Source organism: Euwallacea fornicatus, chromosome 3, assembly GCF_040115645.1.
Source record: "Euwallacea fornicatus isolate EFF26 chromosome 3, ASM4011564v1, whole genome shotgun sequence".
Classification (NCBI taxonomy): Eukaryota; Metazoa; Arthropoda; class Insecta; order Coleoptera; family Curculionidae; genus Euwallacea; species Euwallacea fornicatus.
In genome coordinates, this window is record NC_089543.1 from 6,949,033 (window position 1) to 6,961,509 (window position 12,477).

A 12,477-nucleotide genomic window follows, 5' to 3' on the forward strand; every position below is an offset into this window, starting at 1 on the left:
GCATCAGCTCGAAAAATGGCCTAATTTAGTAACATTATTTATGTAACAAAGTGAATTATTATAATACAAAGTGTATTAGAGCTCTATAGGCAGCGATCTATTAATAGATATGTCGGTGTCTGGACATTTATTGAAACGAAGATGTTCTTGCTTTTTTTAAGTAGCTTGGAAGTTGGACGTTAAGCGCGTTCATTACACACATCTCTCGACGAATTCTCGAAGATCGCAATCTTTCCCGGCTATTTGGCACAATTTTAAAACTTATGAAAGTTCGTTACCTGCGTCACATCACTTTGGTCACAGCCTCACACGTACGGAATACACATAGTAAGTTAACGAAACATTTCGACTTAACCGGAACAGACAAATTTGCGATAAACATACCCAGTGACTTAAACTGCACGATTTTTGGTTGCAGACAATAAATGCATTTAATTGACCTTGATTTGGCTAGACAAAAAAATTGTAGGTCATATTTGGGCCTCGCAAATTAAATACTACAAATTGGATTTGAAAAGATAATTATAAATAAGGATGTCTGAGTGGATGCAATGAATGAAGACTAGTCACATTATGTATGTCGGTGAAATTTGTATTTTTTTCTTTTTTATAGTAGAAACAGTTTTTGAGATTGTTACATATGTTCTCTCGTACCTCACATTCGAATGTAATTGAAAGAGTGCCTTCGATTTTTGAAATCGCTCTAGAACGAATCGAACAATTTTCAAAAGCGGGTCCATTTCGGATAAGGGACATGTCAAAACGCACACGTGTAGATCCGCTAACGCAAAAAACGTACTTTTTCTTTATTGCTAGCAATGTTCCACACCGGTCGGATTTTTGCATTGATACGCGTATCCGTGCAAAAACTGTAGCTGCTTAAGAGTTTGAAAAAAAAAACATAAAATCTAAAAAGTAATGGATAAATAATAATTTCGGCATGGTCGATTCGAATCGCGTACGCACCGAGATGATTCACGTGTATACAAAAAGGGAAATATTTCTTCTAATCTGGCAGAGGATGCTCGCTCGTACTGCAGTAGTACCTTTGCCGTTTATGCATAAGTGAAGTCGGTTACTGCGTTCTTGTTTTCTTAATCCCGATTTCCACTAAATATACTCATAATTTCCAACAACACATGCCTATGTGTATTTGCACGTGCGATTGGTGCGTGCGAAAAGGGCCGATATATTAATGCAAATTTTCTGAGGTAGATATAACGATCATTTAGCGTAAAAACACATTTGATTGGCGACATTTTTAATACTATGGAATCGAGCGTTATTAAGCCTAACAACAGGGTATATTTCTGGGTACGATCCAGTGGCCGATAAAAGGTGAAACGTAATCAAATCTAGTCCTTAAATCTTAAAAAAAATATTTTCATAAGTTCCTCGACGATGGTTCAACATGGTTGTGTGATATTGTCAGTAAAAACACGAAAAACTGATGAACGGTAGCTGTTTTTAAGGTGAATCGAAAATAAAATCTAATACCTACCTATTAAAGAGTTAGAATTTTATATTTTGATTTTATTTACAACCAGATTGTACAACATTATTCTAGTTACTATACAGTTCGAGCCTGAATAATTATAATCAGTTTATTAAAAAATGTTATTATAATAATTAGTATTACTATTATTATTTTATTATTGATACGAATGTAAGAATTGCTCAAATAATATATTGGGTTAATCAAGGAATAATAGTTATACGCAAAAACCAGTATGTTTCCCCTTGACAGTGTTACACTGTTTCGCCAACAAATTGTCAGATTGATATAACAGAAAATTTTTGATTTTATAAAAAATAAACAATGTATCAACAAGGGATAATTAACATTCAGCTATCTTATTAATGTAATGTCTAAAGCTATATTGTTAATGTTAATTCTATGATTAATGTTACAATTATAATACCTAATACAATATTTCAAAGCACAATGGTTAGAAATAAAAATTGCAAGATTTTACCACTAACCTCATTCTTTATTGTCAGGCATTTTAAATTGGGTCTAAAGAACTAAAACTGATTTTGGGGTAAGTGAGTGGAGCAATTTCAAACCCATTCAATCTCACAGTTTTTATTTTATATACATATTGCTTTGACATCGATTTGATCCATATGTGATTAAGCTCCCATCAAGATCAACACAAATTACTCCATCATGGCACAATACATAAGGAAAATAACACCTAAAATAAATATAGTATAAATAAAAAGTATTACGATAAAGTGAGTACATAAGTTTTTTTGAAAAATTGTAATTCCCAATTTAATCTTAGAGCTGTAATCACATAATGCATGTTCTTTTCTTGCAGAAAGTTGAAGGTGTGCAAGCTGACTATTAATGGGTAAAATTTTCTGTTACATCTCGCACTCTTAAACATCAGCAAGCGAAGCGATTGAAAATATTCCCATAATTTTATTATTTTCTCGTTTTAAATGTTACTGCGCTCCCATCCAATATACAGTATTGATATTACTTCAGTAAATTTGTCAACAAATCTTAACTTTTAATAAGAGGGAGGAAATTTAGTAGTTAGAGGAATGTATAGCTGCCTAAAAATAACAAAAAAAGAAAGACAATTTTGCAAAATGACGTTTTAGTTAAATATTACTGTAACTGTAACGATAGTTCTAATTATTACTTAGTGTAAGATTAATTTGTAATTCCTAGATACCTACGTTAGAGAAACGTTTAAGTATGCAGTATAAGCTATGGTTAATATCATTAAAGCCAGTCAAGATCAACGTAAATCTCCAGTATTAAAATCTCAGACTATATACTGTATACTCAAAAATTAGTGGACGTTAAAATATGTAGGTTCATTTTTATGTTTCACTGATATATACATTCATTAAGACATATAAGACTGAAAGATTGCCTTTAGACAAATTCGAAAACCAATTTTGTACTTAGTACAATACTTATGAATTTGTTCGCTACCTGTTGGCAGTAACAATTACTCAGACTGAATCTTTCTCCTATCTGTCACATTTTAAAACGTAAAGAATTGAAGTTCGCGGTCTCTCTTATGCTGCGTTAATAAAGCTAAATATAAATTTAAATCTCTTCCTTTGAAGCAAAAAAAAATTTACGAAGATTCAGTCCTTATTAAGTTGCCAGCAGCCAACCGATTTGTTTTATTTTAATCGTCCCTGATTTTAGCACTACTTTCAAGCATAAAACTCCTTGTTTGTTCCCCTACTATACGAATTTGAGTTCGGAGACTGTTTAGGTTCCCCTAGTGCGTAAGATCCTTCATCTTTTTTACGCATTCGGTACACGATGAACATCACCACCAAGATCGCACATAGAAGTCCTACCACAGCTCCGCCAATCACAGCTGAAAAAGAAATATAATTATTAGCACAAACTCGTGCGTACAGGTAAATAATTTCGCTCGGTTTCGGGTAAGCCTATTGGGCATTTGAAATTGACAAATTAATGAACAATACGCGACCGAATAATCTCGTGACCATTCTGACATGGAAAAGTGTTTTTCGTTATCCCTTGTTCTAGATTCAGAATCTATCATTAACGTGATTTTTTGAGTTTATCGTGCGTGCTATGTTTAGATTAGTCTATAATCCTAAGGTAAATAATAAAATTACGTTATCGCCACTGCTCACCAAGTATGGCAAGGTCTATAGAGATTCTAAATATTGTGGGATATCTCTAAAGACATCTTTGTAGTGAAAGTCACATAAGTTGAAAGGAACGTTGAAGAAATTCAAGAAGCATCGTAAATTACGACAAATTCCTTTGTGTTTGTGAGATTTAAAAGACACACATGTGAAATCATGCGATCGATTGGATTCAAAATATTCTTACACCTGCCGAATTCAAAAGCATTCTCAACAAATGCTTTCATCGATGTTTCGATATCGGCTGTTTGCTGCATGGGACGACGAAAGGTGTTTTGAAGTACATCTATGAGCCTGATTGCGATTTAATTTGTTATCACTCGTTCGGTTCAAAGAATATTTACTAGTTTCGTAGACGCGACGTTTCTTTCCGGAATACAAAAACCGAAAATTTCCACAATTGTGATATTACCTGCTAGAATGCCTGGTTGGGAGAAGAATGATGTAGGACGATCTTCTGGTTTTGGATTCATGATGACGCTCGTATCTTCGGTTGGAGCGATTCCGATGGGGCCTTTATCTTTATTCGCAGTATTAGGGATATTGTAATCTAGATTTGACTCTTTCTTCGGAACAATTTCGTCGATACTCGGAGGACCTGGTTATAGTTTTCGATCAATATAACGTAAAATCAAGAATAACCAAAACCATATTTAAACAACTATTTGCACGACTATGTGAAAACTCACGATCTGGCTTAAGGTTAAGTTTAACTTCTGGAATTTTCGGAGTTGAGTCTCCATCTTCGTCATCATCTCCATCCGGTGGACCTTGTCCCGAACCGCTAGATTCCAAATCTCGATTCACCTCCCCATCGTATCCGCTGCCTTCAATTTCGGCATCTCGGTCAAACTCGAATTCTCTGTTATTTCTTAAAGTGTTCTGGAAATTCAAATTTAAACGTAATTAAAATGAGAAAACAATTAATTCTAGGCGCACTACGTAAAACATAAGCAAATATCAAATAGAAGTGTTGTTTAGATAATCCTTGAAATTGAAAATTCTGGCCATAACCTAACGTGATGGAACCACTGATAAGTTAATATCTATTAAGTCATTTGACTGACGACAATACGAATAATAAATTATTCACGTAGTTTAATTACTGGATGAGTTTTTAAAATCCTCAAAATTAAAATCTGTTAAAGTAGAAAATTTGCACATTACTGCTTCTACACCGTCAACATCAATGCTAAAGCTGATTATATTTGTAAATCAAGGGAGCGCACGATGATTACATAATTCTCATTATGTGAACCCATAAAAATATTTTCTCCGACTTGCAGTTAACTACGCGTTTGGTACGTCCTAATGCTAACTTGTAGCACCACGAACGTAATTTATAACATCATGATGGGCATGACTCGCATTGCCCTAACAACGTTTCACTGTCAAAATCGGCTTCACCTTCTCATAAGAAATATTTAACAAAAGTATGCAATACCTACCATAAAGAGTCTCCCTTTTAATTTATTGATTGTGCCCGAAATTAAGGTTGAGTCGTCATTTTAACTATGACTGAACAGTCGCAGCGGATCCGGTCTTTATCGAACATTTGCGAGAAAATAATTTATGGAAAATATTCTCAATGCAAAACGTATTTGGTAACTGATCATGAGAGCTGCCAAAGCAGCATTGCAGGATAATAAAGACGTAACTGTTTAGTTCGGCGGCCTTAGGTTAAAGAAGTGATAGAAATCAATGCAAATTATAATGAATTTCGTAGCGACAAATGTTCACATTCAAGGAGCATAACTATCTCAAAGATTTTTAAAAAGTAGCATTCCTGCTGACATAAAGATACGGTATAGCATGTGTATGCATTTAGTCATGGTAGGTGTAGTAGGTCTAGGTGTAGGATGATGTCAAATATAGTATTAGAGACGCGCCTAACGAAAAAAATCAACAATTTTATCTGCACATTGACATGTTTCGTATATTACTGTCCATGTGTAAGCAACAATAGCTCAGAAATACATACATGCCATCTTAGATACTATATGTATATTGTATAATGGGTTACAAGAGGTTAGAGCTGCGTGTTGCATCTGTAAAAGTAAAGATTGTGTTTAAATACAAAGCGTTGTTAATCTCGCAGGATATGCGTGTTACTTACATGATTAGATTTTACTACTTTATTAGACCCGGGAAATGTGGGTAAGTAGTGTCAAATTATTAATGAAAACAAATCAATATTTGTGCGCCCTCTACACACATATGGATTCGCTTCCCGCCCTGTTCCGTTCGATGATGCCGCCGTTATTCGTTTGGAGCAGATTACTTGGAAAAGCATCTGACCAGTATCACGTGATACCATTGTGCCCCTACATACTTCCGATTGCACTACTGTGCTTTTTATTCCGTACTTGTAAACATTTCTCCCCAGTCGAAAATAAACGTGCTCTTTTGCGTGAAACACATGTTTACTTTGATATTACCCATTTGCCGCAATCAAATGTGACGTAGCTTATTAAAAATACATGTTAAGTTTCAAAAAAAATACGTTTTGATTAAAACATTGATCAAGTTGGTCTTTCAGATTCGTTCTTTGTTGAAAACAATTGGAATTATTGTCATGGCATCGTTATTAGTGATGATTAGTCAAAATATTGGGAATTTCTGAATTTCGATATCGAAAGTTCTTGACCTTCGTGAACTGCTGTAAAACAAATAAATTTTGCCGATATATCTATTGACTAAAAACTTTTCTTAGAATATATACAGGGCGGTCCAACAGGAGCGCCCCGGACGATTACGGCTTTATTAATGTATTTGATGAAAAATTGTTTTTACACTTATACGTACGATCGTACAGGGTACATTTTAAAAATATTGTCATTTATACAGGGTGCGAAAAAAAAGATACGATGCAAACTTACGTTTTTTTTTTAAATCTAACACCTTATATTTTTGAAAATATATCACATTAGAAGAAGAAAGTAATAGAAGTAGAACACTAGATAGGTCTAAAACAAATACGCATTGAAAAATTTAACGAAATGTAAAAAACGCAAGGGACAAGAAAGCATTTTTTTCAACGTGAAATGAATTACTTAAGTACCGTTTTTTGACCGGAAGGTCTTAAGAACGGATACTTCTTCAAGTTGAAAATAGTTTTCTTGAAATTTGATAGAAAAGGTGCGCAAAAATATTTATTACATCTCACTCACTTACGATTTAGAATATTTTGCTTATTTTAAATGGAATGCAGACATTTTTATTTATTCATTAAAATCACTATTTAATGCCCTTTCAAGCGATACCAATACGTCCTATACCTACCTTTAACCGTTTCTCATAAAATGAGGTTTCGTTTAAATTTAAATAACAACACGGCATAAAACAAAGTACTGTCAGGGTATGACTTGGATTCGTTTCCATGGTTACAGAAACAAAAACATCAGACTGTAATAGTTCTTCTAAAAATTTCACAATTTTTGAAAATATACATTCGAAATGACGACCACTATTTTGGGTACAAAGTTCAATGCGTTTTTGAAAAGACAATTTGACCTTTAATAATGTTTCCGGTGGTTCTTGGTAAATTATATCTTTAATATATCCCAACAAAAAGAAATCCATGCAAGTAAGATCGGGTGATCTTGCTGGCCACAGTTGAGGTCCTCCTCGTCCAATCCATTTTTGAGGAAATAAACTATTAAGAACGTTTCTCACATTTCGATGAAAATGTGCGGGAGCCCCATCAAATTGGAACCACATATTTCTTCTTATGATTAATGTGCCCTTTAAGGTCGTACATATAAGTGTAAAAACTATTTTTCATCGAAACCATTAATAAAGCCGTAATCGTCCCAGGCGCTCTTGTTGAACCACTCTGTATATAACAAATGGTTATCATGCGCCAATGTACATCCCTTTTTTTACCATTATTATTTTCTCAGAACATGTTATTGAGCAATTTGCAACTCTACGTTAGTTTTGATACATGCCATGTTTAAATGGTTCAAAATTAAATTTCAATCTAAGTATTAAATCTTTTCAAATTACACAGTAAGCATATTATAATTTATTGCAAACCCGGCGTGTTTGGCGATAAAACATATTGCGTTAAATGTCTGAAACAAAACTATTTACCAATTTAAGACCATCAGTAATACATTAAGACCGCCCGAAAAAATAATAATGGAAAGGGAAAAAATATCCATTGATGGCTCTCTTTTTATGTAAATTATCGGTTTTCTATCGATAGACACAATAGAAACTTAAAAAAAAAAACTTCCTATTAGTTCCATCAATTCATCCATCGTAGATTGTATAACAATAAAAATGCACTCGACAATACCCAATACATCTTCCTTAATTTTATTTTTAAGTTATTTTAACGCCGATTGATTTGAATTTCCGTTCATACTTACCTTCACATGGCCGTTGTCTATAATACGCCAGAGCTATTTTTAGCCAACTAAACATTTTTGCTGTAACGCGAGTGGTGCATTTCGATTTGTTTATCAAATATTAGAAAAAATTTAACATTTATGGAATATTGTTTGAAATTTAATCTCGCTTAAGCATACATACAACATCTCCAGAATCACTCGGTTATGACAAAACAGAAAAGTTTAAAAGAAAAACTCGAACTAACTTGACAAACAGTGGTAATATTCACGGCAGCAAAGTAGGTACTTAACGTTCGTTTAAATTATTATGTCACACGGATTGAAATCTTGTTTATATACTTGATGCGTAATAATATATGCCACATGATTCACACAAATTTCATACTCCTATCAAGTCCTCATGAAAATTGAATTACAAAGGTTTGAATAGCGTTGGGGAAACTATAACATGGGATGTGCATACAGTTACCTTGAGCCGCTTTCATCTACTATTTCCCACCTATATATTTTTATAAAAGGTTACCACCTGTCAATTATCCTAAATTAAAATCAGATAACGTACTGAATTCTTTTTTATGCATTATTACATTATTTCCTTATAAAGGAACTTGGTTCACGTGAGGATTGAGACCCTCTCTCCAAAATTATCTTTATTAGTCAACAACACATAGAAGTTCCACATGCCTAGTTTTACCCAACTTGCGATCGGATGGTTTATCGCATTACTTTCTATGTATATCAATAATTACTTTTTACTTACAACTTAGAAATATGTTTAAGGAATTTAAGGTTGAGCTGGATGCACATTAAGTGTTTTGATGCAAATTTTGCAATTATACAGAACCATCATTACGAGTACCTCTAATTTTTTAAAAAAGATTACAAATCATTAAATATGTTAAAATATAATTATTTTTATGTTTCAAAATCAATTCAAAAATTTTAATACTTTTCATCTCAGCTACGAGAAACACTTACTTTTATTATGATTCATATGTACAAGTTAACTGAAAATACATAACTGACTTTCTCGTTTGAAACAAAGAACAATAATTATTATTATTTAGATTTGCTGAACTTATTTGTGTAAATTATTTTTTGTTGAAAACAATTCAAAATATGGTTTAACACATATCAATTTTCAAATTTTCCACGCGTGGCAGTTTCCAGGAAAAATAATAAAAAAAAACCTTTCACGTTCTATAATGTATTATTCAAGCGTTTCTAGAGATTTGGTTATGTGACTTTTCTGACATATTTTTAGACCTAAAATTACCCGTAAAATTGTTTCCACTAATTTTGGTATACTACACTGGGCTACACACTGCTGTAGCTAAGTATTGTCCCCTTACCTGCATATGCCAGTCCATTCACTGGTGAAGTGACAATACTTCTGCCCACTTTCGCAAGAACAGAAGGCTACATTTAGGATTTACACTACTGTTAAATGTACTGTTTGCTTATCAGATTAACCCTGTTTGGATTATTATACTGAGATATTAAAATTGGACATACTCGGTTAAAAGAAATTGTACCTACTATATTTGTTGATCCAGCATGGATAAACTCTATACTTTCCCTGATACAATTGAGAATTTAATCAAGTTTTTAATGTGTAAAAAAATATTTAAGAGAGTTGATTGATATTGATAAATATATGGTGAGTACCACTGTCATATTTCAATAATTTTTGGTATTGAGGGGTCTATCCTTTGAAGTTTGCTTTCATTTGATTAGCCCTTAAGTGTTTGTAATGTTCCATTAAATATTATAGCAATTGAAAATGAAAATTACTTATACCCACTTATGAATATTCTCTAACTTGAGCCAGACGCAAATCCTCATTCGATAGAATAAAACACTATACAGTTCAAGTGTTAGACAAATTCTAAAGAATCTAAAATTTGAAATTCAGTTTATACCTGTATACATTAAGAACTGTGTACAATATCAGTAGTTGCATTGGAGAATTTATGACCCTATAATCACTTCCTTTCAGGTCTGTAACGTTTGTATATATACTCAATAATAAATGCACCTTCCTTTGTCCATTTAAACGGAATTTTAAGTTTTAGTATTTAGCTGTAAAATCATATCCACGATTTAGCGATTAAAAATCATAAATTAAAACAATTGGTGTCAAAAAGGTTATCCCAAAGAAGGATGTAAACCATCAAAAGAAAGAATGGGACGATCAAATGTTTACCTGTGCCGCTGACGTGAGAGCAATGAGAAGTGCCCAGCATATTATCGAGGATATCCTAAAATGCATCACTAAAACACTTGTAAAGGATTGTTTCTTGTTAAATAGTTTTCAATTTTATTATTATTAAAAATAACTTATATGGCACTACACTACACACTGACAGAACAAGCATTCGGATTACTAATCAATCGTCCGCCTTTGCAATGTTGTCAGACTGGGAGATTGGCTACGGCTTCACCTTCATTTCTCGCCTTTCACGACATATTTCATAACTGTTTCTATCTTTGGAACTTGGCTATCTCTCTCACTAAGCAGTAGTTGAACAAAATAAGAGGACAATACTTCTCATTGAACTTAATACACTTAACAGTGACGTGCCGTCAGCACTCTAACGGCAAAGCGGCGTTGCTATTGTGTGGCGACCACGCGGTTGCCGATTCCGCGGCTCTCGCCTGCGAGTTTGCCAATTTTCTCTGATAGCAGATTCGTACTGGAGGTCGCCAATAATCGGTCGTTACCGGAACCGCATGTATTATGGACTCCATCTACTCATCGATAGGGACTCATAAATTATGATTGATGAATATGTGTATTATAAAGGAACTTAAGATTTGTCTTCAAGAGAGTTGCCGTGTGGTTTAACTAATAAAAATATATATGCAATCTTTTCCCCAAATGGGGATTTGAAAAAGAAAACGAAGGACGCGACGAAGTATGTAAAATTACCTAGAACTGGGAACACTCCCATATACAGGAAAAAAAGGGTTTAAAAAATAAAGGTAAAATTCTGTGTTCTCCGCAGGTAAATTGTCATTTTATACGTCTTCAAGATCACTTAGCAAAAATAAACAATTTTCATGAATTAGTGTCTTAAATACTACAAGTCTAAAAAGCTTGTCAAAATATATTATAATGAAGAAAAAAAATGTTTCTAAAGTTTCTTTATTAACACGCAAATAATAAATGAAGGAAATGCTACATTTAAAAGAGTCTCCCTAAAATTAACAAGGCAAATAACTGCAGATATCTTATATAAAGCATCAATACAGTCATTTACCACATAAAGCTATTATAGTTACTGGTTCTCCAACTTCTTCACTCCCTCTTTGTGACGAGCTATAGCCTCTTGATGTCTTTTAATTTGTTCCTCATGGAAAGCTATTTCATCATGTAGGTGGGTTTTCAATTCCTTAAGTTGTTCTTTTTGCTAAAATTCATTTTAAACACAAAGTTAATGCGGTTACAATCTCCGCATAGAAGACGCTTTTTCTTTTAAATATACAATCAAACAGATTGATGAAAAAATTCACACCCCCCAAGCATATAAATGCTTAATTGAGTTTTTCCCTTTTTTTTTTTTTTTTTTTTTTTTTGGTGGACACTACTGGAAGATTTCTACACATACATTACCCTTACCATTTAATTTAACTAAATCATACTGGCACTGATGCAATAATTTGCATTAAAATATATTAAATTAGCCACAATGAGTAAAATATGTCTTACTGAAAAAAAGTGGAGTACAAGGTATCTAATAGTTACTGTTGGGATCTAGACAAAATATAAATTAGGACTTGACTCAGGTTTACCCTTATTGAGAAGCACATAATGCAGACAAGCTCCATAGTGAAAAAGTTAATATATTAGGGTTGACAAACCAAATTTGTAGATTTACTCTTATAACATTTAAATTCTGTAAACAAACATGAATCAACAGTTGAAATGTTATTTGAACAAGGATATTTTTTAATGTGGCAACTTACCTTTTTATAAAAATATTCCTCCTCTTTGGCTGCTTCAGCCTTGCCGAAAGCGCCGCCGGCTTCTCTAATAGATCCTCCGCCACCGCCTCCTTTTCCAGCCCCACTACCTAAATCACCCAATTGAGACATACAGCGAAAATACCTAAAAATGCATTATGTAATAGTGTCCAAATGAATTACCCAGACTAAAAAAAATCGATCAAAAAGAAACATACTTAACAACATTAAGTGATAAAAGCCTCCCTTTACAGATGAAATTCATTTTCTACGTTTTTATTTCCAAAATCCTAAAACCTAAACTAGCACGAATTTTTTGATAGCAGTTAACAATGAGAAGAGCAATAAAAAAAAATAGGTTTGACTGAAAGAGTCAGACGGAAAATGAGTACTGACCAATGACAGTTGATAAGTGACAATCAATTGAAATATGGTGGATCAATGCGGACACTTAGAGGGCCCTCTAGAGTCGAATTCTTAACACACAAAAAAAAGAAAC

General features: G+C 33.3%; 2 protein-coding genes and 1 long non-coding RNA gene across 3 annotated transcripts; all 3 read right to left on the reverse strand.

Annotated features, from left to right (window-relative positions):
* Window positions 1–1,504: 1,504 nt before the first annotated feature.
* On the reverse strand, window positions 1,505–10,450 carry Sdc (Syndecan). Its single transcript, XM_066302420.1, has 4 exons — window positions 10,219–10,450; window positions 4,344–4,536; window positions 4,067–4,252; window positions 1,505–3,353 (listed from the first exon to the last, which is right to left on the reverse strand). The coding sequence occupies exons 1-4, from the start codon at window positions 10,282–10,284 to the stop codon at window positions 3,184–3,186; spliced, it is 615 nt and encodes a 204-aa protein (XP_066158517.1). The 5' UTR covers window positions 10,285–10,450; the 3' UTR covers window positions 1,505–3,183.
* LOC136350574 (uncharacterized) lies at window positions 5,564–8,022 on the reverse strand. The gene is made up of 2 exons (XR_010734177.1): window positions 5,771–8,022; window positions 5,564–5,702 (listed from the first exon to the last, which is right to left on the reverse strand). It is a non-coding gene; the product is annotated as an uncharacterized lncRNA (long non-coding RNA).
* A 694-nt stretch (window positions 10,451–11,144) lies between the features above and the next one.
* LOC136350573 (ATPase inhibitor, mitochondrial-like) lies at window positions 11,145–12,367 on the reverse strand. The gene is made up of 3 exons (XM_066302421.1): window positions 12,197–12,367; window positions 11,982–12,123; window positions 11,145–11,425 (listed from the first exon to the last, which is right to left on the reverse strand). The coding sequence occupies exons 1-3, from the start codon at window positions 12,241–12,243 to the stop codon at window positions 11,294–11,296; spliced, it is 321 nt and encodes a 106-aa protein (XP_066158518.1). The 5' UTR covers window positions 12,244–12,367; the 3' UTR covers window positions 11,145–11,293.
* Window positions 12,368–12,477: the final 110 nt, after the last annotated feature.